The sequence below is a fragment of the Molothrus aeneus genome, chromosome 12 (assembly GCF_037042795.1).
Source record: "Molothrus aeneus isolate 106 chromosome 12, BPBGC_Maene_1.0, whole genome shotgun sequence".
Classification (NCBI taxonomy): Eukaryota; Metazoa; Chordata; class Aves; order Passeriformes; family Icteridae; genus Molothrus; species Molothrus aeneus.
Window position 1 is genome coordinate 17256429 of NC_089657.1, and position 24904 is coordinate 17281332.

Here is a 24904-nt window from a genome sequence, read left to right on the forward strand (position 1 = left end):
GGGAACAAGCACCTTGGCAAGCTTGGATGTGGCACTTGGTGCCATGGTCTTGTTATAAAGGGAACACACTCCAGGAGCTAAAGTGATTTCAGCTTTTATTATAAGGCCTAAAGCTTGGAGGGTCGACCAGGAGCATTCCTGATGAGTGAGGATGCTGCAGAGCCAGTCCTGGATCTTCCTTTCTTGAGCAGAGATGTTCCCGATGTTCCAGGTGGAGGAGCACGCGATCCCACTGGTTCGGATGTCCCCTTTTTATCCTGTTTTTTGTTCCTTTGGACTGGTTTCTGTTGGGATCGTTCATTTGCATGAAGGTTTAAGGTGCTTGATTGGCCCATTCCAGTTCTGTCCAGGCTGGCTCGTTTCGCTTGGGTGTGGTGCACTTTACTTAGGTGTAATACGGTACGGTCAGTACCGTATTTCTTATAACTACCCTTTAACCGCTTTTACAATATAATAACCAAACTTTTTAACAGTACAAGCTTAGCAATTATGAACTATTTCACAACAGTTTCTAACCTATTTTTGACACTCTGGTTGACATGGTGGTGATCAGTCACAGGCTGGACTCGATGATCTTCAGAGGTCTTTTCTACCCTAAATGATTCTGTGATACTGCGGTGAGGTGTCCCCTCAGGGAGAAAGAACCCTTCAGTTGGTACTGCAGCAACAGCGCTGGGGAACGGGAGCCGCAGCCGGGGATCGGGGTGTGGGGAACTGAGATCGGGGGTCGGGGACCGCCTCAGCGCTCTCCCGGGCCGAGGCCGGGCCGGGGCCGGGCCAGGGCCGCCCCGCCCCGTCCCGCCCCGTCTCGCCCGCTGCCTCCGCCGCTTCCCGCGAGCTGTCCGCTCCCTGCACCTCCCGGGGCGCAGCCGCCCTCCCGCCGCGGTGTCGGGGCGTGCTCGCCCTCTGCTTCCTCCTCCTCCTCCTCCTCCTCCTCCTGCTGCTGCCGGCGGCCGGTGAGCGCGGTAACGTGCGGGAGCGGCGAGCCCCGGTGCTCGGGGGAGGTTTGGGGGCTCCGGTGTCGCTTTCGGAAGCGGTGATCACAGCCCCCGGCGTGGGGAGCCCCAGGCTGCGAGCTCAGCCCCCTCAGCTCTGCCGCCCGTGCCGGGGACTGAGGAACGCGTGGTTCTGGGAGCTGTGGAACCGTGATTTGGGGGCAGTGGAACCGTGGTTTTGGGAGCTGAGGAACCCTGGTTTTGGGGGGCTGTGGAACCCTGGTTTTGGGGGGCTGTGGAACCCTGGTTTTGGGAGCTGTGGAACCGTGTTTTGGGGGGCTGACGAACGCGTGGTGTTGGGGGCACGTGGTCCCGGCGGCGGCGGGAGGTGCCCACACGCGCTCAGCTGTGTTGGCGCGCATTTGGGTTCGCCGAGGGAAAAGTTCTGCTGAGGGAAAAGTTCTGCTGAAGTTCGGTGGGTTTGTGTTGAGCCGTGGTGTCGGCTAGCAGCGGCCTGATGATAGGGCCTGCTGGTAACTACGGTGAGGTGATGATGTACTAAAGTGGCTGCGGTTAATTCTTAAAGCATCCAATCAAAAACCTTCACCTTTTCACCCCCGACACGGTAAATTCTACCCTTTTACTGGAAGATAATAGAAACACTGAAGTGCTCAGTGATGATATCATGTAAAAAGCGTACTTATGTAAGCTTGTTTGATGATTGTGTTCATACATCAAATGCTATTATTGATAATCGGGCTTTTTTCAGCAGCCCTATCTGTTGCTAATTTGTTATTGTGCTTAGAGGATGGACCGTGCGGTCTTCCCCAGCTTTGTCGTCAGAGCGGATGTGATCACAGAACTGAGCTGTGAGGTCTCAGAGAAGGAGAAGCACTCTTTGTATTTTATATATCAGTGGTATCACTTGATCAGAGAGATCAAATTCTGCACAAACCTGTGCAGAAAAGTTGCTTGTGATTTGCAAGAAGACATTTGGCTAGATCAGAATAATCCAGGATCACAGTTTGTTCGGGGGCTGAGCTGAAATCAGTGTGGCTGACATGGTCAGAGTTCTATCTGTAAGTACTTCAAGGTAGGAGCACCAGAAAAAGGATTCTTTAAGCTGACTCACCACGAAGGTCTCTAGCTGTAACTGTATGCTAGCTGCTCTTGAATAAATAGGGGTGGAAGATAGTACTTATTGCACTGATTGAGGACTGGGAGGGAAGAGTCTGGCAGCTCTGCTCTTGAGATGGAACTTGGTCAGTCTTTAAAGGTTTTGTGCGGTACTGATGGTGTGAAATCATCACGCTGATGTCCTGCGGGATAGGAGGAACCCCTCAGTAACCGGATTGTGTTGGGTTCGGACTGTACCCATTCTCAGATGATTCAAATAATCAAACCATCAGAAGACCGACTGGGGGGATAAGTGCCATCAGTTGATGAGCTGGAGAATTCAGTCAGTTAAGGAAGAATCTCTTGGATGCCACAGGTGATGGAAGAAGAGAGGAACAAAGCGGAGGCACCAAATTCTTCTTTGGTGGGCTGGGCCCTTGTTGGCTCAGCTCAGCCACCTGAGAACTGGCCTAGGCCTTTGGTTTTCCTTGCTATTTTATTGTGCTGCAGTACTACAATTGTGAGATGAAGGGAGGAATTTTGTTGGCTGCCTTGCTGTGTAATTTCACACAGTATTTTGGCATTGATTTAGCTACCTGTCATTTTCTTGTTAGGGGTAGAGGAAGGAAGGAGGAGTCAGGTGGCATTAGATGTCTGCAGAAGAAAAATTTGATCGGCCATGTGTAAGCATGTATATAAAAAGTTGTAAAAAGTACTGTGCAAAGGGTACAGAAGTTCCTCTTTGTTTCTATTTAATGACCCTCCATATTTAAACCCTTAGAAGATTTTTGTTTTCCTTTTTATTGTTGGCTGTGATGCCTAAATATTTTTAACTTTTTATATATATTTTTATGTATTTGTAACGTTGTAGGCAGTTCATACAAAGTTCTAACTTGTAGTACTTTTCCTGTCCTCCTTCATAGTATACCAAACCCTTACTAATACATTCTTGAAATTCTGTTTAGTCTTGCCTTTAGTCTAGCAAGGACACTTTGTTTTGCAGCTTGTATTGTAGACACAGTAAAGTGTAGGACAAAAAAAGACTGGGGGGAGGCTCTAATGGGGCAGAACCCAGGTAACAGGAAATTACCTAACCAGTTGCTCTTCTTACTGGACAATATTTGTAGGTATACTAATCAACCTTAGGAAAACTGTAGAAAAATTGTAGAAATACTGTATTGTATGTGTACATCACCATATTGTGCACCATTAAGGCTGTCAATTAAAGACTTGCATTTGTATTATTTTAACACTGTTTGGAAAAGTTTTGTGTTTTATTCCAGGCAACAGTATTTAGGTATTTCTTGATGCTAGAGGGTGAAGACTGAATTTTCAGATGTTAAAGTCAGTTTAAATATTGTCTTTGCCTCTTTTTGTTTGCTTTCTCTTAACAACTACACCTGAAGGATTTCGAGTTTTTTGGATGGAGTGTGGTTTAGGAGCAAGATATCAGGCTATGTCTTGATAGGAAGGAAAATGATGAATAGAAACCAGCTGACTGCAGCATTTGTCACTGAAAAACGAAGTGATGCCCTTCTTGGGAAATGACTTTGCTTAAGCTTTGGGAAGTATTTTTTTGTGGCAGTTAAAAGCTTTTAATATGCCATTCTTATGGAGCAGTTACTCAGGCTTGGGAGGGCAAGGACAGAGAAAACAGCCAGTCTCTTAAGGAATGTGTCATCCTGAATGCAGTTCTGAAAAGTGTGGGATGTTCCCTAAGGGAACCATCCTGGTACATGAATATCCCCATTGATTACCACTGGAGCTGCACCAGGTGATGCTTGCAGTGGGAATGCTGCTGGACTGATTTTAGTTCTAAGAATCTGTTGTATGATATCTCTGTTTTCTGCAGTGGATTACCAGGATTAGGATTTTCTGTGAAGTAAACAAAGCAACAGGTACAAACAACCAAGTCACAGGGAAATCCAAACCTACAGTGAGTGCAGTGGTGTTGCATCTTTTCCATCGAGTCAAATCTCTAGGAAACTTGAACATTTTATTCTAACTGATTTTCAGGCCTTTTGATATTTTTAACCTTTTTGGCAACTCATGTTGCTCTTTAAGTCTTTACAATAATTTGGTAGCTACTATCAGATACAGTGAAGAAAGTAACACCAGCATCTCATATTTTCATGCAGTTTGGTGCTTATGTCTGAACATTTGGATAGAGGTGCTTAATGAAGATGAGCTGCTCTGTGTGTATGAAGTAAGTATTGTGTAAGTAAGTAAGTATATCTCTGCTATACACAAAATGAAATACTTGGTTTGTAAGACCTGACCCAAGTACTTTCAGCATATTTAGGTGTTAACTTAGGTGATCTGGTCGGGATGAGGAAAAGATATTGTATGATTATTCCTTTACTTACTAACTATTGGTTTGTAACTCTTCTCAGTTCTGGGTGAGGATTGTCAAGCATATAGTGGTTATTTTGGTGAGGTATAACTTGCACAATCCTGTTCTGATTTCTGCTGTGGATCTTGTCTGGATTGATACTGCTGCTCTAATGCATTCCTAAAATTTGATGAACAAAAATTCCAGTGAAATCAGCTTAATGAAAGTTATTGAGGCAAATTGAATGTATACAACACATTGCAATTCTGTCATCAAATGACAAAAAACCACACTGTTTAATGGTTAAATCTCCTAAAGGACCTTTCTCTTCTAGATCTCTATCAGGGTCTATCAGGGATCAACATTAATGCTTGTTTCTTACCTGTAGAAAGGGAACAATGAGCTGGATAAATTAATGCTTGAACTGATGTGTGTTTTCTTGATAATTTTCAAATACTTACACTCTGTTTAATTTTTCTGAAGGTCTCCTGATGCAGAAGACCCTCTGGAAACTGTAAAGAAGCTCGCCGAGGAAATTAGGAAAACTGCATCCGACAACTGGTTGGGATGAAGCTTTAATATGATTTTGTTTTACCTTTGTGGGAGGGCTTCAAGGCCTGATACAATATGCATTGATACTTGTTAAAATGATTGTTGTGTCAGTTTTACTATATCATGTGGAAAATCCTTGTTATTGAAAGCTTAACTTCACACTTTAGGATGCTCAAGGACACCAGAAAGGTACCACTGGTACCTGCTCCAGATGGAGAATGTTACCAAGTGAAAAGCATCCCAAAGGAGCAGAGAGGACACACTCTAAAACCACCTATTGTGGAGTTATTACTGTAGTCACAGAGTGGATAATGTGGAAAATTGCCAGGCTTGCTGTGGAGACTGAATGAGGCTGGTTGAGCTCACACTTGAGCTGAGCCACTTGCTTATCTTGAAGCTGGCTCAGGCAGGGCTTAACCACTGCAGGATGTCTGGGGTGAAACGCTGGCCTGAGCTCGATGTTGTCTCTGTGAAGCACAGAAGAGCAGCCACATCCCTGCAGGGAAAGTGAGCATCACTCCCCTTTACCCAGGCAAAGAGGACTTGTTCAAAGTACAGAGCTGCTCCTTGCAGGCCACGATACGTGAGTTGTAGTGTGGGAGCAAAGACTGTCAGAGATCCTTTAGCCAGGTGGAGGACACTGTGACACTGAAATGTCACACTTCTGTTCTCCCTTTGGTTCAGTTTGACTGAAGGTAACAGAAACCCTCATAAAATTGGTGTTTGGTTTTCTCATGTAGAGGATGAGAATATGGCCCCACTTGGTGGACAAATTGCTGTGCTTGCTCCTCTCTCCTCCCCAAAGCAGGGATGCCTGTCAGAGCATACCTGGGTGAAACTAAGCTTAGTTAATGGAGAAGGTGAGCTTACTAAAAAGCTGTATCTGTTGATTTTTGTTGTTAATCACTGACTACTTTAGCTACTTGGACTAATGCAGTAAATGCATTTATCTACAGCTGCTCCAAATCTATGTATGGTCTATTTGGTTTTGGATTTTGTAAAACTGCCTTGGAACAGTGCTGTCAGGCTATTGTCAAATCCATACTTTTAGCACCACAGGCAACAAAAAGAATCTCTCCTTTTAGTGTACATTTCCTTGTTCCATAAGCACTTGAAACTTGGCTAGGTAACTTTAATAAGTAATAAATTCAATTTTTTTGAGATGAACTCTCTTGTTACAGGATCTCTGACTCGGACATGTTTCAGGATCCTGATTTAGACTTTGGCCCCAGGTAAGCCATGCAAGCTTTTAAAATGGGATTTGTGTAGAGGTTCTTCATTGTGCAATCAGGACATGTGGACCTGGCAGTGCTGGGTTAACAGTTGGACCCAGTGATCTTAAAGACCTTTTCCAGCCTAAACAATTCCATGATTCTATGCGGCTAGAATACAAAAATAGAAATACTAATTTGTGTCATAAATGTGTGGAGCACTCAAAATCTGTGTGTGTGTTGGAAGAAGGAGAGACATGAGGACGAAGCTGGATGTTGCTATTTAGACCATAACAGTCTCTTTATATAATAACCTGCTTCCTCCCTGCTGAACAAGAGGTTGAAGCATTAGCACAGAGTGACAGAACAGTTGGGCTTGGAAGGGACCTCTGGAGATCCAGTCCAACCCTCCTGCCAAGGCAGGGTCACCTGGAGCAGGTGACACAGGAATGTGTCCAGGTGTGACTTGAATGTCTCCAGAGGGGAGACCCCACTCACTCCCTGGGCAGCCTCTTCCAGTACTCTGCCATTCTTAACATAAAAAAGTTCTTCACAATTAGGTGGAACATCCTCTGTTTTAGTTTATTTCTCTGTGCTTTGTACTCTTAGAAAATCCACAGTAGCTCTGGAAGAAAATCTGCTTTTGTTTGAGGTATCTCCTTGGTGTTCTAGCATCTTTTGCAGTTAGTTTCTATCAATATTTCTCCATCTCTTTCAATCTCCGGAAGAAGTAAATTCCTTTAAACCTATATTGGTGATGACAGGAGTCCTGCTGTAAAAATGTATCAGTTTTTCACAGTGCAGAAGATGATGAAGAGAGGGCAGGGATTAATCACAGAATGGATGTTAAGGATGATCTGTTCCCAGTCTCCCCCTTACACATGTCCCACTTATTGAAGGCCTATCCAGCCTGGCCTTGAACACTGCCAGGATTGGGGCATCCACAGCTTCCATTAGCAACCTGTTCTAGTGCATCACTACCCTCATAGTAAAAACTTTCTTCCCAATAGCCAGCCTAAATTTCCCCTCTTTCAATCTGTACCCATTCCTCCCTGTCCTGTCACTCCAGTTCCTGACAAAGAGCCCCTCTCCGGTTCCCTGTAGCTCCTTCAGACCCTGGAAAGTGCTGGGGGGTGACCACACAACCTTCTCTTCTCCAGGCTGAACAGCCCCAGCTCTCCCAGCCTGTCTCCTTAGGGGAGGTGCTGCAGCCCTCTTATCAACACTTCTGGATTCCCTCCAACACTTCCTGTGCTTGCTGTGCCGGGGAGCCCGGACAGTATCGCGGAGCTCTGGCTGCCGGATGGCTCCGCGTGGCTTTGGGCGGTCGGGATCGCGGCGGCGGCGCCGGGGCTCCCCTTTAAGGGGCGGTGCGGGCGCCGTGACGTGCGCGGGGCCGGGCGGCGGGCGCGGGGCGAGCGGCGGCGGCGGCGGCGGCGAGCATGGGGTAAGCGGCGGGGCTCGGGGGGCTCGGGACGGGACCCGACAGCTGCACGGGGAACCCGCCCGGCCTTCCCGGGACCTCCGGCCCAGCGGGCTCAGTACCGGCTGCCAGCGGGGCCGTGCGGGCGGCGGTCGGGGCCGCGCTGTATTAGTCCGGGCACATCTTCACCGGGGGAGGAAGGAGCCGCGCTAAAGGCGATAGGCACGGGCATGGTGGTGTGAATGGGGTACAGGGGTGTCTTGGAGCCCTGGTCTCTTCGATGAGGAGGTGGATTTAATGTAACAAATATTTTGGAGGAGGGATGCCCCTTCTCAGCCAGGCTGATCTGTCTTCAGATGTGTGGTTCCAGTACAGCCTTATCTTGAAGTCGGCTTGCTCTTTGTAAATGACAGAAAAAAACATTTAGGAAGGAGCAGTTAAATTGTTTTAATTATCTTTGTTTTCAGCTGTGGAATGTTTTAAAAGAGACCTGTGGATGTCACAGAGCTTAAGAAGAGACATTTCTTCTTCCTTCTCTTTTCCTTTTCAATTACATTTCAGCTTTGAAAAATTAGTGTTGTGCAAAGGCCTAGACTTGACATCAAACTTAGCTTCTTGCTACGTAATTTTATTAGAAAGATGGTAATTACTCACAGGAATACTGTCCTTGAAAAGCCACCTGGATATGACTGGAGGAAAACCACATCTCAAAACTTTCCAAAATGACTTATGACTGAGCTGTCCCATTTAGGGTGTTTCAATACTGGGAATTGCAGTGAGTGGCACTGTCTGTGACTACAGCCAGTGGGACACCAAGTAGGTTTTTGTTTGGTTACAGACAGTGCCTGGGATTTGGTGTTGTGTATGTTGAGGTTTCTGTGCTTTTTTAACCAAGTAGTAAGCTGAATTCCTTCTGGAAGAGTTGTGCTGCTTCCTTGCCTGCAAGGTATACTCCACCCTCTCTCTCTGTGCCAATTTCTTTTAAAAGGCAGGTTTTGCCTTGTTTCCTGATGACTATGTTAGTTTAATTCTTCACTGTGTAGAGAGAAGGGCTGATGTCAGAATATTTGTATCTCCAACAAGACGAGCGTTCTTTTTGAACAGTTTGTAACATGACAGGAAGCAATAAGGGCAACTTCCTTTAGTGCCCTGTTCTTTCTTACGAGTTACAAATACTACCTTTGACACTGCCCTTGAGAAGGAGGTGATGATTTCCTGGCATTATGGGTCACAAAGTGTGTAGTTCCCCATTCTTGCATCAGGCTGATTTCTAGATTGAGTTGCCACCCTGGCACACTGCTCACAAATCCTGTCTTGTCAAGAGAACTTCCCCTTTCTGAGAGTGAGTTACAGACTACCTGTGGACTTGCCACTGGAGACTCTGTGGTCTGGATGTTTCTCCTCTCTGCTTGGAAACCCTGCCACAATTACACCCTAATTCTAAGGACAGGGTTAGGGAAGGGCTACTGGTGGAATGTTTGTTTGTTCTTTGTCGTCTGGCCCAGCTGAGCAATTTCTAGTTTGTTTGTACTTTTGCTTTTTTGCTGCATTTATTCTGAGGTTTTCTGCAGAAGTGCAAGCAAAGCACCAGTTTTCAATAGGTTTCTTTTTAGTATCATCCTTTGATATTAATGTTTTTCCGTATTTATACTGAGTATCAGGTGCTGTTGAGGCAGGTGTGCGTTTTGGGCAATCCTTTGAAGTGTATTTCACATTGCAAGTGGTCCATATGCTATAATCTTTGGACATTTTAAAGACAATGAATTACAGTCCATTGGAGTGTGTTAATAATGCACTTCTAAGTACTTGAAAGCATTTTGCTTCCCAGAATGCTGCATTTGGAAGCAAATATAAGCATTCTAGGAAAAGTATAAAAGTCAGGATTAACTCAGATTCAGGCCTTTTATTTTGTTGATCAGTCCTTAAGCATTGTGTGGAGCTTTTAGGTCAGGGTGTAGGCATAGGTTTCATAGTGCTGAACTTGATACATTTGTCACCATTTTTTATTGACCATAAGTGATTTCTCCAATTTCTGTTGCTAGTGAATGTGTTGTCACAAAGGTTTACTACTGGAAGATGTTTCAGGATTTTTTTTCCCCCATTTTAATTGTTTTACTGAGTTTTCCCCTGCTTTACTCTGGTTTCAAAGATGGATTGTGAGTAGTAAGGTTAATTTAGTTGGTTTCCCCTTTTCATTCTGCTGTACATAGTATTCTTATTTTAAGAAACTTTGAAAAAAGCAGAGCACTGATTCACCAGGTCAGAACTTGTTATTATTTTCATTGGTAGTGTGATTACTTAGCCTTGGTATGCCAATTTTCCAATAGTGACCCTTACTGGAAAAGGAAATTAGATGACTCATATCCACAATTCAACTAATTGTGAAGTATTTGAGTGTTTAAGGAGGTGGAGCAATTCAGAACATCTGTATCAGTTACAGAAGAAAATAATGTCGTTGGGGCAGCCGATAGTGGGCTTTCTAATTGGAAACAAAACTTGTCATTGTCTGTGTACACAGTTAATTTGTTTCTGTTTCTGAGTGAATTTCTGCCTGTAAGTTAGAGCAGATTGTGTAACAGGTACAGTAATGCCTGAGGCAAGGCTGTTCCTCCTTATGAGAAGGGGAAGGCAGAATGTCCCATTTTCCTGGGAAGCTTTGGCCAGCAGAGACAGACCAGCCTTGTTGGATGGGGATGTGCTCATTTGGGTTTTGATCCACGCTGTCTTGTGGCTTCCTTGTCCTTTTGTGATACAGAGAAAATCCATGCCTGGTTGCAATGTGGCATCTACAAGAGGCTGCTACAGGCTAACCTGGCAAAACCAGCATATTTGTAACAGTGAAAGATATTATCCTGGTTTTCTTTGTCTGGTTTAGATGTTTTCAAGCCCATATTTTCTCCACAGACAAGGTCAAAAATGATATTGAACTATGCCCTGTTTCTTCTCCCCTGCTATCACTATCAGGGACTCCACTTTACACTTTCTGGTATACTTGGATACTCCAGGATCTGTAATAAGTTGCTAGTGGTAAGAAAGGTAAATAATGAAGATAATTACAGAATCACAGAATTGTTAGGGTTGGAAGGAAAAAATCCTTTGGAGATCATCTAGTCCAACCCCCCCTCAAGGCATGGTCACTTGGAGCAGGATACACAGAAATGTGTCCAGGTGGGTGTGGAATGTTTCCAGAGGGAAGACTCCATGAAAATTGGAAAAAAGCTTGTAGAAATATAAGCAGTCTCTGTTTAATAAGCAGAGGATTTCTTTTCCAGTGCTGATCCTTGATATTTTCTGTAATAAATGAGTTAAACTGCATCCAGCCTGTTCTGTGAGGCTTGTGTTCAAGCACAGGCTAATCTCACCAAGGACTGTAAGCTTCTTGCCTGGAAACAACTGAGACTTGGATTTTAAACTACTTAAAGAAATGTTTTATGCTTTTTACTAGCCTGAAGAGTAAACATCAGCTTGCACAAATAGCAGTGGTAACGTGCATTGCAGAGCATTTGGTTTTGTGTTCACTGGGTTCTTGGTGAAGAAGCAGCTTGAAGGTGGCAGAGGGTTCTGAGCTGTGGTCTCTGCTGCTGTAGGCACTTTAGGTTTCATTTCCTCAGAAACCAGGCAGGAAGGAGAGGCTGAAAAATGCTGCCCTGGTGCAAGAGGCAGATGTGCATGGCTGGGTTAGTGTGCCCTGCTAACCACAGAGGGCTGTGTGACAGCAGCAGCCTGAGCACACAACGACACAGCAAGATTGATCACTTGGATGCTGCTCAGGAGTTCATTTTCCTGTGGCTTTGTGCTTCATTGGCTGTAGCTACCTAGCAGGGTAGAGTGTTCCCTCTGCCTCTGGGTTTTCCTGTGCCTCTGTGTAACTCTGAAAACAGTAAATTTTTAACATGCAAGCTGGCTCTGGAGAGAGCTTGTGGAAGAAGTTGCAGGTAGGGTAGCCCTCAGAGAAGGATCCTATAGCCCAAGAAACAGAGAATCCTTTTAAAACATGTTTAAAAGACCATGATGGCCATTTATTAGGATCTGTAAAAATTTGAGCATTTCGAGCACCAGCTCTGCTTTCTCATATACTGCCATAAAAAAGCCATGGCCTGAGGTGTAGCTGGATATATTTGCCACAGATTGTGTTTGTAGATGTATTATGGGAGGAGGAGAATACCCTCCAATTGCCCAGCCTTTTAAAACTGCAGCTGTAGGGTCTTCTGTGAAATAAACAAATTGGTTTAATTTCAGGAAATTTCCAATTGTGTAGAGATTGGCTTTTTGACAAAATCTTTGTATTCAAAACATTTTATACCGTTCATTTTTGATGTGATACACGTCTGTTTTTATTAGCATGATCTCTGGCTCTCAATACCACTGAGAGGTAAACTTAAAAACCTCTTTTTTTTGTTTGTTTGGTTTTTTTTTAGGGTGTGAAAGGCACTAGTCATCATTAATAATCAATGCCATTTAAAAGAAGTAGTGGTTGGTCAGATGTGACCTCTGCTGCATGGTCTGTTCTTGTTTTTTACAGTGTTGGATTTTCCTTGATCCTTGTTGTGCTGGGTGACTAATATTCCAGAAGAGAAGGGGAATGTGGGCCAAGATGTCACTTCATAGTAGTACAGGATAATTAATTGATGTAATTCAAACTTTGCTCCTGCCTGAACACAGGATTTGGAAATTTTATATATGTGATGATACATGAGTAATGTGGGTAAAGAAAAAGGTGTGTTTTCTATAAAAGCTGGGTTATAAGGCAGGCAAAGCAGGTGGGTGTAACCCAGTCCAAACTTCCTTTTACTGCAGTTCCAGTGTGTTTGGCAAGTCATACACCAGGTTTCAATTTGCCAGGGAAAAAAAATACTTTAACTCTTTGGCCAAGTTACTTTCTAATTAGTTGTTTAAATCTGCTTCTAGAATTAGTGTGATACTAGCAGTAGCAAATTCATAATATTGCAGTTTTTGTGAGGAAATTTTTTTTTGTAGCACTTAATTGTTTTTTCGTTTGGTTTGGTTTTTTTTTCAGTTAAACTTGCTCTGCTAATTCAGTTAACCATCTAAGAAAAATCCTTCCCATTGCCACATTTGAATTTGGGTGTGGGGGTAACATCCTGTGTCCCTGAAGTGGGTGGTAGGAAGGGAACTGACTCATGTTGTTTGCCTTAAATATCTGTAATCATTCTACATTCTCTTTTTGCCACTAAAGGAACATTAGAAATTTATTTCCCACCTGCAGAAGCAGATGCCTTTAATTCTGTTTAAGGACAATTTGTATGCTGAGTCCAGTGGACTGAAAATTATCTGGGGGCCTGCCTGAAGCTGCAGTGTTAATTCTTGCACTGCTGATGAAAGACTTCAGTCCCTCTGAATGCAGCCTTGACTTTTCCCCTTGTTATGTGCATATTTCAATGCATCAGTTACTTAAAGCAATTACTCTCTGTTTTCTACAAAGTGTACAATAATAGATTTCCTGGCAAACTTCACCAGAAAATTGTATTTTTAGTATGTATTACAAAAGGATTTATGTACATAGACATATTTAGTACAAGTGCACTCTTTAAGGACCAAGAAAAGATGCTTGTATACATATTCCATAATAACCTGTTGGATCAGGGTGTCAGATGTCTGAGTAAGACCACAAACTGCAGGAAGTTTCCTCCCTGCCACTTTCTCATAAAGGCTGCTTAAGAACACGTTGTGCTAAACATGTTATTTAAAAAAAATGGAGAATTAAAAAAAATTAATGTAAATATAATATTAAAAAATAGTAGTTAGCTTAATTCCAGTAGGTCTTTGTGAATAAAATTGAAGTTTATTATTTTGGGCTTAAAGTAATCCACATCACGTTCCTATTTGCACAAACAGCTAAAGGCTCCATTCAGCACATATTTAGCAAACTTCTTCCTGTAAGATTCTTGCCTTCTGTTTTCCTGTAGCACTCTGGCAGTTGCTGAGTTTCTTGCTTCCCATGGCATTATTGTTGTTTTAGCTCACAATTTATTGTTGTTTTGTTTCTCACGGCAGAGCTGGGTCCCTGGGCTGTGCTCAGCTGTGGGCTCTGGGGATGCAGCTCAGGGCTGTTTATACTGCAGGTAAACAAAGGGGTTGTTTTGCTGGGGCTCCCCTTGCAAACTCCTTTTGGGACTACCCAGAAAGAATTATGGAAAGTAGTGCTGAGTTTTAAGGGTTTTCATTTAATCTGTGTCCCTGCTAGAGCAGTTTGCAGTCAATGATGGCTTGAGCTGGTGCTGCTCTGAGGGGTTAGTCAAAATAAAGTGAAACCCTTCTGACATTAAGGGACTGAACCCCAGGAAAGACACTCTGAAGAGCAAATTGAATTAATATTTGTCTGAAACACCAGACTTCACAATTCCAATCCACAGTTCACTGCATTGCAGAGCTCCTTAGATGACTTTGCAGTTTCTCAAAGCTGCCAGTCTGATGAAACAACCAAGATTTTGCAGAATTGAAACCATGCTGCTCAGGCTGAGTCTTAGGCTGCCCGTTGCCTGCCACAAGAATCACTTGGAACCTTCCTGATCATGTAGAGAGCCTGTTCTGGGGACGTGGCCAAGGCTGCACCAGCAATTACTGTGATTGCTCCTGGACTAGGAGGCTTCACTCTGGTGTGGGTTCTGATTGTCTGCTTGTGCTGAAGCCCCTGCTCTGCTAAATTAGGCTGGTCCCTCTTGCCAGTGTTCAAATCAGGCTAATGTTTCCCTGTGAGTTTGCTTTCTGAGTAATAGTAAATTATTTTCGTTTAATCATTAGGAAAGTGGTTCTTATGTTTTGAATTTTTATGCTAAAGCATTAAACTGAGAAAGTGTGTTGCTAGTAAAGTTGTAAAAACGAATCCCTCTGAAAGGCTCAGAAAAAAGCATTATTTTCCTGCTGAACTTCACAAGCAGTATGTGGCACTGTATGGCTGTGACTAAAATGTTAGTTAGGCATCTCTGTCTGGGGACTTGTTTGGGCATGCCCTACACCTTAGTCAGCAAACGTGGATATTTACCATTTCTGGGAACTGGATCCTTTTCTCAAGCAGGAATGACATGCATATACTCAATTTTTTAATTTTACTTTTAGGAATGGCCTAAATTATCTTTTGAAGTCTTTCCAGACCACCCTGTGTTACAGCCATAACTCACTATTTGTAAATGTTTGTTTTGAAAAGCAGCAGTGCTTTTGAAAAGAGCCTTGCCAATGTGTTTCTCAAAGCATGGAACAAATCTTGGAATAGATTGAAACTTGCACAATAAAAAGGCTGCTTAAACTAATTTTTCATTACTAGGTGGTCTCATTGTTAATTTGGATATTTTTTTCTGTTTTAAGACAAAATTTTTAGTGTGTCCTGCTCACATAGATAGAAGCATAGATATGTGAAAACTTCCTTTGTATCAGCTTACAAAATGTCACTGACTTAAGTGATTTGAACTGTTAAGAAGAGTTAAAAATACATTGCTGGAATCAAAACTTTGATATTTGAAAATGCTTTAAATAAACTCTCAATTTTTTTTTCCATTTGTCTGTTCAAGATCTGCAACATGAACAACCTCCTTGAGAATTAACTTCTACAAATAGTATTATTTAGATCCTGGTCTTGGTTCTCACATTTTAATATGTCCATTGCATCTCATTCAGTCCTGAAAGGGGTAAAATAGGCAAGTAACTCCCTTTATGTGAGCTGATAGATATATTGAATAATTAGACAGCTTTAAAGTGAGTCTGAGAGACATTCTCATTACATTTACACTTCATTGGTGAGAGGATGGAATAGAAGTGGAGGTGTAGGGCAAGGCAAGAGAGAGGTGGTGATAGGAAAGGGCAGGATGTTATCTCTCCATTTTTACTAAATTGAATAAATCTCTCCATATTTACTTTTGTATGCATTTTATGAGAAGTTACAGTTTGTCATTGCTGCAGTAAAACTGCAGGTTTGATTTTGTTTTTTATGAAATCATTGGCAAAAGTTCACTTTCCTGTGAAGAGAAAGAAGCAGGAAATGTCAGTGAATGAGCTCAAGCTGTTTAGAGCTGTGCTTTATTTAGACTATGGTGTATATAATGTGGGAGCATGGAAACCTGAAAGTGACTGACGCCAGCAGAGCACCCGGAGCTGCTGTGTGGCCACCCTGATTTCTGCACTCTGACGTTTGTTTGCAGAATGCAGGGGTCAGGTGTGCTTTTGGTTTCGTTGGCTTCTGTTTCCTCATGGTTAACCATTCAGGGGAAGACTCTGTAAGCAACAAGCCCTCACGTTTGTTCTTTTTCATTTATGTACAATGCTAACGGTAATTAAATTATCATTTAATGTGAATATGGTTTTTCCCAAATATTTTAGGGCCCTTTAGGCGGATTCATCAGGTGAAAGTAATCAAATGAAGCAATTTTTGTCTAAGAAGAGACTTAGCACACTGTGAAGGAATCTTTATACAGTGCCTGGAATATCTTGTCTCCTGAAGGTTAGAAGGTTCACTGAGTAATGTATGTAGAGCACCATTCTGACTTCACTTGACCATCATCTGTTAGTGGCAGCCTTCCTGCACCTTTTTCAGTAGAGGGGTATCACTTAAATGCTCAAGAAGTGCTGAGACCAGTACTCCTTGGGCAGTAAAAAAAAAACATTATTACAGGAAGGTAGTGACTGACCATGCAGAAATTCCAAAAGAGTATTGCTAGTTTTGGTTGTCAATAAAAAAAAATATTTTTTAAGAACTCCGGTGTTGAAAGAGAGTGTTGATGACATGAATTACCAGTTCACAGCACTTACTGTTTTTTCTGTAAATGTCTCCCTATTTTATGCTGTTCTAAGACATTAGCCTGCATGAGCCCAAGCACTGGCAGGAAAATTATCTGCTGTGAAGTAGGTGATAAAAATGCCTGCCAGTAATCAGTTGTTGCACTCCTTAAAGAACTGAGAAGAGCTAACTCCTCTCTGTTATTTGACTTGCTGGGCTGTCTGAAAGCTTATCATTTTGGTCTGCAGCAATCAGACAGTGTTTCAGTGGGTAGGAGTGGATCACAATGTTTGCACACACAAACAGAGAACTCCAACGTGTACACCTGACACACCTGCACCTCAAACATGTGTCTCCATTTAACTCTTCCAAAGATGGGTGCAGAATGTCCTTGTGTCCTGGTTGTGTCATTTTGCCAAGGACACAAGTGATCCAAATGCACAGGGTGTCTCTAACAACGTGGTGAAGATGAGGACATGGTGTGTTGGTTTTTTAGCTTTGCTTTTGTTGTGTTCCTTATTAGAGGTAGCAAATAGGAGATATCTGCTTCATTGAGCGGAAAACTTTATTAAAAACAAACAAATGGAGCCCATGGTCAGTGTTTTTATCTATTGATGGCCCTCAGCTTGGCTGCAGGTGGGCCTGTGCTGTTTTCTCTCCTCATATCAGAAATTATTTCAGTTGTGAAAGATAAGAGGGCTGTTCCAGTTTCCTGCTGTGCTCGGTAATTTACGATGAGTAAATATTTCTCCAGTTTATTTCAATTTTTCTGATATCTTTGATTCTGCCCAGCCTTTGCTAAAGTTCTAAGAAGTGCACTGTCTGTACAAGTGAAGAATTTTAGTTGTCTTTGTCAGCCTTAATCTCTCTCCTTGACACAAGAATTTCTTTCCTTAGCATAGTTCACTACAAAAAAGGTGTTTTTCCTTAACTGAAGAAGGAAAAACAAGGAAGAACATAGAAACCTTCTTTACTTTGTGCTGCTGTTGCTGGAGAATAGCTGTGTATAAAGGAAGTAATGTCAGCTTCCCTAGTGAGAGAGCTCTTTCAGGATTGGTCCAGAAGTGGAAACAAGAGAAAAGAAAAAGCTCTTGGCTGCTCCACAAGTATCAGAATTTTCAGTTGACATTTCTTGTCCTGCAGTTTCTGAAGGTGTCTGTAGTTTCTCACAGCTGTTCTTGCCATTTCTTGAGAACCTTGGGATCAGGATTGTAATTCAGTGTATGAATCCATTGAGTGCAGTGCTCTCTCTTCTCTTCTCTTGAAATCACATTTGTGTTTTGCTTTTTACACCAGGCTTGAAAGAAGTGGGATTTTTTGGATGGCGATGAGCTGGCTGTGAGCTTGGTGTGCTGAAGTGAAAATAATGCTCATGAGGATGAGAGGGCACTTAAAAGCTGGGTGTTTAGGAGTGTGTGTTTAGGTCAGCATCTCAAAAATGCTCTGTGCAAATAAATGGGGCAAAACATGCATGTGTTCCTCAACACATTATTTTCACCTTTACATCCTGTGGTTGTATTGCAGTAATCCATTTATTTTCCTGGCAGTGTCTCTGACACGGCTCCTGTGACTTAGGAGGCTGCAGCAGTTCCTGATTCCTGTGTCCCATTCAGTACTTCATGGTTGTATCCATAGTGCTGTATTTGGTGCTTCACAAAATCAGTGCTCAGTCAGATACAGTTACAGTTTCACAAAGTCATTGTTTTGAAAGAGATTTGACTCAAGCTTTTTCTTCTAGCTTTTGCAGAAACAGAATAAAATTGATGCAACCTCTCTTAAGGTGAAAGAATGCAATTTAAATTGAGCCTTTTTTATTTGTCAGTGCCCAGCTTACTAAGGGTTAAGTTGCTCTAGAAGACACTGAGGTGAGATCTTTTAAATTTGGGCTAGGGTAAAGCATTTTGCAATTCTTTTTGTCAGTTATTTAACCTTCCAGTGTCACTGATATTCAAATGCAATTGTCACATTTGGTTGGTGTTTGGTAGCCAAGTGAAAATTGCTGGATGCAATGGAGATGTTTTTTTGTTTAAAGCTGTTAACAGGAAACTGAGCAGGGGAAAAAAACAACCAAAGAAAACTGTAGCCAAAATCTCTACCAGCAAACACAAACAGGATGGATGTGAAAACAGCCTCTCTAGTCTTTATTTTATAGCTGATTGTTCTTTAAAACTGACTTCCTGCAATTGTTCCCAAAACTGATGCATGGTGTGTTTTCTAAGAAATAAAGAGTGCTGGAGACTTTGGCTTCCATGGAAGATGGGCTTTGTTGGTTTCAGACAGTAGGAAACAGATAATTTCATTTAGCACTGTAAGGGAATTGTCACTGGCTTTGCTGTGATATCTTTTCTCCCCTGTGTGGTAAATAGAACTTGTAAAGCTTTGAGAGGTAACTGGTTTTGTCTGCCTCCATCATTTGGTGCTCATCACAGAAGTCAAAGCTGTTGTAATCTCTGGTTTCCCATAATAAATTTGTGAGTTTTAGGCAGTGTTTCTCTATCATGTAGCCTGGCATGCTTGCTATTGCAGAAAAGTCAGGATTTCAGTTCTTCCTAACTGTATGAAACACGGATTCTAAAATACCTGTTTACAGAGGCCAAGGAGCCTGCCAAGAATCTGTTCAGGGCTGAGACTGTCTTGAGTTTGGGACTGGGAGGTTTTAGGGAATGTGGGAAGAACTTGTGGGCTTGCTCTGAACCTGTGTGTTCACACTAAAACAACAGCAGTCACAGACTAAAATGAGAGGGACCAAAGCCCCTTGTCAGGGGTGGTTCAGCTTCCCTGGCATAGCAGACCTGACCTCCTGCAGCACTGCCTTGCACAGTTGTTTCTTAGTCCAGTAAGGACTGAGAGATTGGAGCCGGGGCAATGTGTTTGCTGCAGGTTTGGTTAAGGAGTGACTCTTAGCAATTCTGGTGGTCTCTGTCTTGCAGTTTTGGAACCCTTATTGCCATTGGAGTTACTGTTTTTGCAGTGATTGTCATCACTATTATTCTGTGCCTCACCTGCTCCTGTTGCTGTCTGTACAAAGCATGTCGACGACCACGCCGTAAGTAGCTCTGGATTTATTTTCTTTTTCACTTCTTTGAAGAGGAAATTTTTTTTAATCCCTCCTGGAAAATTGTGTTCCTATAAGAGGTGAAAATACCCTGCTCAGAAGTTGCAATACCTAAATATTAAAAATAAACATTTAAGCAGCTCCAGAATGCAAAGTTGCAGAGGGATGTTTTGGAATATTTTCTGAGCATTTAGAAGTTCTCTTCTATCCCACCATGTTGGGGGGTCTGGGAATTATTGGGGGTTTTCCTTTAGGGACCACCAGCACTAACCATGTTCCTTTTCCTTGCTGTAGCTGTGGTGACCACTGCCACCACGACCGTGGTTCACTCTGCCTATCCCCAGCAGCCAGCAGTGCCACCCAGCTACGCAGCAGCTCCGTACCAAGGCTACCAGCCCGTGGCTGTGCAGCCCCAGCCAGGCATGCCCGTGGCTCCCTACCCTGCCCAGTACCCTCCCCCTTACCCCACCCAGCCTGCAGGACCCCCAGCTTACCATGAAACTGTGGCAGGTAAGGCAGCACCAAGTGCTTCTTCAGCTCTTGAACAGCTCAGAGACAGCTGCTCTGGAGCAAATCTTATGTTATTTACATTTATTATTGTCTGTGGCTGTGTTAATACAGATGTAAACAAATTTTGTAAAATTGAAGTTGTGGTGGATGCTGTTATTCACCCTGGTGGAAATTTCCCTCTTGCTGTCTCTGTGTTAAGTATTGCCAGAGGAGGTGTGAGCTGGAGCTGAACTGGCAAAGTTTGGCAATGTGTGGGACTGTCAGCAGATCCAGTAGAATGTCTACTAATTCAGCTGACATTTAATATTAAAATCAAAGTCAATTAACATACATACATACATATATACATCTACATGAGTTGGATGTTTCCACATTCCCTTTCTAATCTTGTATCTGTGAGGTCTGTTCTATAAGAGCATGTAGTGACAGGACAAGGGGCAATGGATGCAAACTAAAGGACAGCAAGTTTAGATCAGTTATTATTTTATATATAAAGAGAAGTCTGTTGACAACTTGCAGTTAAAATTATCAGAATATTTTTTCTTCAGCTTTTCTTCTTTCACAGCATTGTTTTCATGCAGCCTTATTGTTGCAATGACTAATTCCCACTTCTGCTGGTAATAGCTATTCTCTGAGCAATTGGCTCCAGACTGCTCAGAGGGGCCAAAACTGGGCTTTTACCTGTAGAATCTTCAAGTTCTCTTACAAACCTCACTGGTCATCCTTTTAAGTAACAAAGTATAGTCCTGACTAGTAGATAATGCCCTTAGGAAGTAACTTCCAGGACAACTTGGATATAAAATGGATTTTCATGGTGTGAAAGATTTGCAAACAGTTAGAAATTGTATATTAATAATGTGCAAACCAGCCCCACATGTGAAAACACTGACTTGGCAGGACTGTTGACTCTGTTTTTCTGTTATAAATGCCAAAGAAGCTGTGGGTTTTACAGGATTATGCCAAAGTGCTTTGGCTTCATGTTTTTCATATGAGGGAGCCAATAAATTAGTCATTTCACTTCTCCTGCTCTCTGGTTTTTCAGGCTGTTGCTGGTTTTTAGTTTTAAAACAGTTGTTTTGTTTAGGGTTTTTGTGGTTGGTTTTTTTTTTTCTGGGAACATACCAAAGCACTTTCCATGTTGGCAGCTGAAAATGCCTCACAGTGAGAGTTGTTCCCTTCATTTCTCCTGCCTGTTAGCCAAGGAGCAGGCTGTTAATTATGTCATGTGCCAGGGGAGAATACCTGCTCTGCCACACAGGAGCCAGCCCCACTCACTTTACAAGATCAGCAGAAGATAACCACACTTGCACTTTCCAGGGATCTGATCAGGTGCTACTTGAACAAACTTGTGCTCTTTGACAGAGCTGAAAATGGAGATGCCACTTGAGAGCAGCTTTTCTCAGAACAGTAGAAAGTAAGGATCTCTTCCAAGGGATGCACATCTGGTACATAAGTCAAACTCTTTCATGTGCTCAGTAGTGGTGGGATATTTTTTCTCTTTTAGTTTACTTCCTTAATTAATTTTTTGACACTTAGCAGGAAAGCATTTTCCCTGAAGGAATCCTAATATGATTTCTCTAGTCCTTTTACCAGTGGTTTTTTTTTTCCCCTCAGGACACTGTCAGATATATCCTCTTGTATGTTTGTATGTGCACTCCTTACTTCCACTTACTTCCACTGGCTCTTTTTTTGTTCCTTTTTGGTTTTTTTTAGACTAGGTTTTTTAGACTCAGCATCAAAAAAGCCCCAAAGCCAACAAGAACAAAAGTTTTTGTGCTCTTACTTCTGAAATGCAGATGTTTTATGACAAGCTGTTTTCAAGTCCAATTAAGATACTGGCTAAGTTGAACCTCTTAACTGTGCACTCAGAACAGAAATTGCCATTTTATATGTAGAATTCAGAATGTGCATTTTACAAATCTGTTTTTTTCTTGTGTTTTGCTTTTGCAGCTGGTGCTGGAGCTCCTTACCCCACCCAACCCCCTTACAACCCTGCTTACATGGATCCTCAGAAGCCCACCTATTGAAAAGCTTCTACTGTGCTTCTGCATATAAAACTTTTCAAAATATCATTTGTTCTGTTTACACCATGCTCCTGTACTATATTTTTCTGGAAGACAACAATTTTTTGTTAAAGTAGAGTGAAAATCAGTTCAGTATCTTCTTTTTTTTCATGCTCCAAGGAAGGAGTATTTTTCTTGCAGAAGTTGATTTATACCTCAAGCAAATACAAAAAGAGATTTTGCTCTAGATACAATGAGAGAAGTGAGAAGAAAGAGTATTTCATAAATACACATAAAACCACAATACCATTTGCTGTGCAATAATTTTGAGAGGAATGGTCTAATATGAGCATTGTCAAATACCCAAAGCTGTAGCAATCTTTTGCACAGTATTAAAATGTAAAATCTTAACCTCTAAGAAACTACCTGATACATGTTATGTAAGTTCTGCCTTTGAAGCTACTATTGTTAGGTAAGCTACCATTTAATACATTTCATTTATCATTCAAAAGGGAATTTTCCTTTTTTGCATCACATTTACCTTTGGTAAGGGTTAGTACACCATGTTTAATTGCCTTTGAGCTAGTTCTAAATAGCATGAGTTGGTTATTTCCTTGTTTTCTGTCCCAACTTTAAGGTTTATAAACTGTGCCTCCACTGGGTATTATAGCTAGAAATCAACAGACTCTCTGCCAGTTAAAGGACCAAATAGATCAAAAGCTGAAGCCCTAAAAATTCTCCATAAAAGTAATTGGATGAGTATTTCTTGTTCAGCTAGTATTGGACAAACTTACTTGAGCAATCTCTTGTTGATGAGTTTGGAATTAAAATCAGCCCCTTAATGACAGGTTAACAGAGGTACCTTGGCAGCCTCATCACAGAGAAGGAATCCTTTTACAGGAGGGATGGGATATCAGCAGAAGATTGGGATTTTCAAATGCTCAGGGTTTTTCCACTGTCTCTAGTGGGAACTGTAGATGGCAGGAACCTAAGAATTATAGAGCTTTATAAATCCAGTTTGCATTGGAGTAACAGTGTGCTGGGTGAGGGGCCACTGTGAGCATTAAACCTCCCCTTTGTCTTTAGCATTCCCATGAAGCTGAGCAGATAATGAGAAGTCAGGGAAAGGAAGGATTTGTCACAGGCAGGTAATGTATTTTTAAGAAGGTAATGCTTTCAGTCATGAACCATCTTGAGACATCCTCATGGCTGTTAACACTGCTGGGGCTTTAGGCTTCATGAATCTTTCATTGCTCAAACAAATATGGTGGGGGGTTTTTCACTGTCCTCAACAATTCTTCTCTTTTCCAACATTGAAATGCAATTTGTTGTTAATCCTCATAGAACTATGTAGTTATTTGCATGTATCACTGTGACAGAATCACTGAAATAATTTTAACATATTTTTTACACTGATTTTACTTTTTTAGAGAGGCCATTGAGCCATTTGCCCTGTCATTCTACATTTGGGGTATATTATTGTTTTACCTCACAGAGTGGGTGGAAGTTCCTGTTGTCAAAGGCAGCCTTGTTCCCCTTCCTGATTTCTTGAGTCTATTTCTGGATTATTCAGATTCTTTTTTTAAGAAAGTTTTCAGGGCATTTCAGAAGAAACTTGTTGAAAGTTTTTTCACTGGGGTTCATGACAACCTGTGCCCCTCTGTTACACCTCTCTGAGTGTTGAAGTTAATAGCATTAAATGGTGCCAAGAGGCACTTACAGAGCATTTATCTGTGTGTCCTGTGTCTGTGTTCCTCCTCTTTCCTGCCACGTCAGCTGAGAAATTGGGCAAAACTTCATGACACTGTCAGATGTTACGTGGGACCAACCAAAAAAGGATGGTGTCTTCTGTATGGAGGAGGAAGTATTGCCTTAGAAATCTGGAATGTTTCTGTGGGAGAGCACTGAGTAACTGCAGAAATAAATCCCATGCTCCAGATCCTACATCTGGTGCTTATTCATGGAGAAGGAGGGCAGAGATTGCTCCAGCAGCTTTGTTAGCCTGTGTGGAGCCAGGCCAGGGAGAGCACAGGTACAGCACCCAGTGTGGGGTTCCTGAGGTTGTCACTGTGCCCTGCTCTTCCTGTCCCCACCCTGGTGTGACAAAGGGAGCAGTCACAGTGTCATGTTTGGGTTGTGAGAGGGAAATCTGCAGTTTCATGGCAGGATGGCTCAGTCCTCATCCCTGAGGAGATGGGAGGAAAGGAAGGAGGCAGCAGTAAGGGGCATTCCCAAATATGAGGTTTTGGGGTGGAGGTTTACAGACCAAACGGATGGTCCTGAATTGCCACTGCTCTGTGTGGGGTGATGGGAGATGAGGGTTAAGGAGCCTGAAAATTGACACCTTTCCATCAGTGGATATGTGCAAATGATGGCTATGTACAAGTGAAGAGATCAGTCATTAATGTACAAGGAACTGCCTTAGCAGTACTATTACTAATTCAGTTACAGAGCTTACTGAAAGAAGAGAAAATGGTCCAGTTCAAAATTAATCAGATTGTGATTAATTTCTTATTGTTAGTGCATTAATCATCATTAACAATGGGGTGTGGGACCAGATTTTATTTGGTTCTTGCCCTGCAGCCTTGTTGAAGCTTGTTTTCAAATACTGACAAGAATGGGATGGTTACAGAAAAGATGGAGATGATCCATAAGTTTTCAGTTTAAGCCCTGCTGATGTGTCAGTCCCAGTAGCTGTTGCCTTCACATCACAACTTAAAATGTTGGTTTTTTTTTTTAATCTCTGTAAGTGCCTTTGTTTCAGAAATGTTACGTGAAATTAAAGACAGTAGAATATTGAATTTACCATATAATCATTGTTGCTTTTGTTACATACTGTAACCTTGCTTTGTATGTTGTTTGTAGGTTAAACTTAAGTATTCAAACCAAATGGCATAAACTCTATGCACCTTTGTAATAAATTCTGTGTTTGAAGTACATTCTGTCAACTTGGTTTTCTTAGCCTCATTTTGAGTATTATTTAGGGGTGTGTCTGCAAAGCTACATTTTCCTTCATGTGTTTGACAGCTCGTGTTACTG

At 42.2% G+C, this 24904-nt stretch overlaps 1 protein-coding gene across 2 annotated transcripts; it reads left to right on the forward strand.

The window, feature by feature from the left end:
• The first annotated feature begins 854 nt into the window (after positions 1 to 854).
• SHISA5 (shisa family member 5) lies at positions 855 to 24802 on the forward strand. Of its 2 annotated transcripts, XM_066558271.1 has the most exons (7): positions 855 to 956; positions 4190 to 4257; positions 4867 to 4944; positions 6117 to 6167; positions 19228 to 19343; positions 19647 to 19862; positions 21813 to 24802. In XM_066558271.1, exons 2-7 carry the CDS (start codon positions 4229 to 4231, stop codon positions 21887 to 21889), a joined length of 567 nt encoding a protein of 188 aa, XP_066414368.1. In that variant the 5' UTR covers positions 855 to 956; positions 4190 to 4228; the 3' UTR covers positions 21890 to 24802. The 2 variants fall into 2 exon arrangements, with proteins under 2 accessions (XP_066414368.1, XP_066414369.1); XM_066558272.1 differs by lacking the exons at positions 855 to 956; positions 4190 to 4257; positions 4867 to 4944; positions 6117 to 6167 and adding an exon at positions 7552 to 7593.
• Positions 24803 to 24904: the final 102 nt, after the last annotated feature.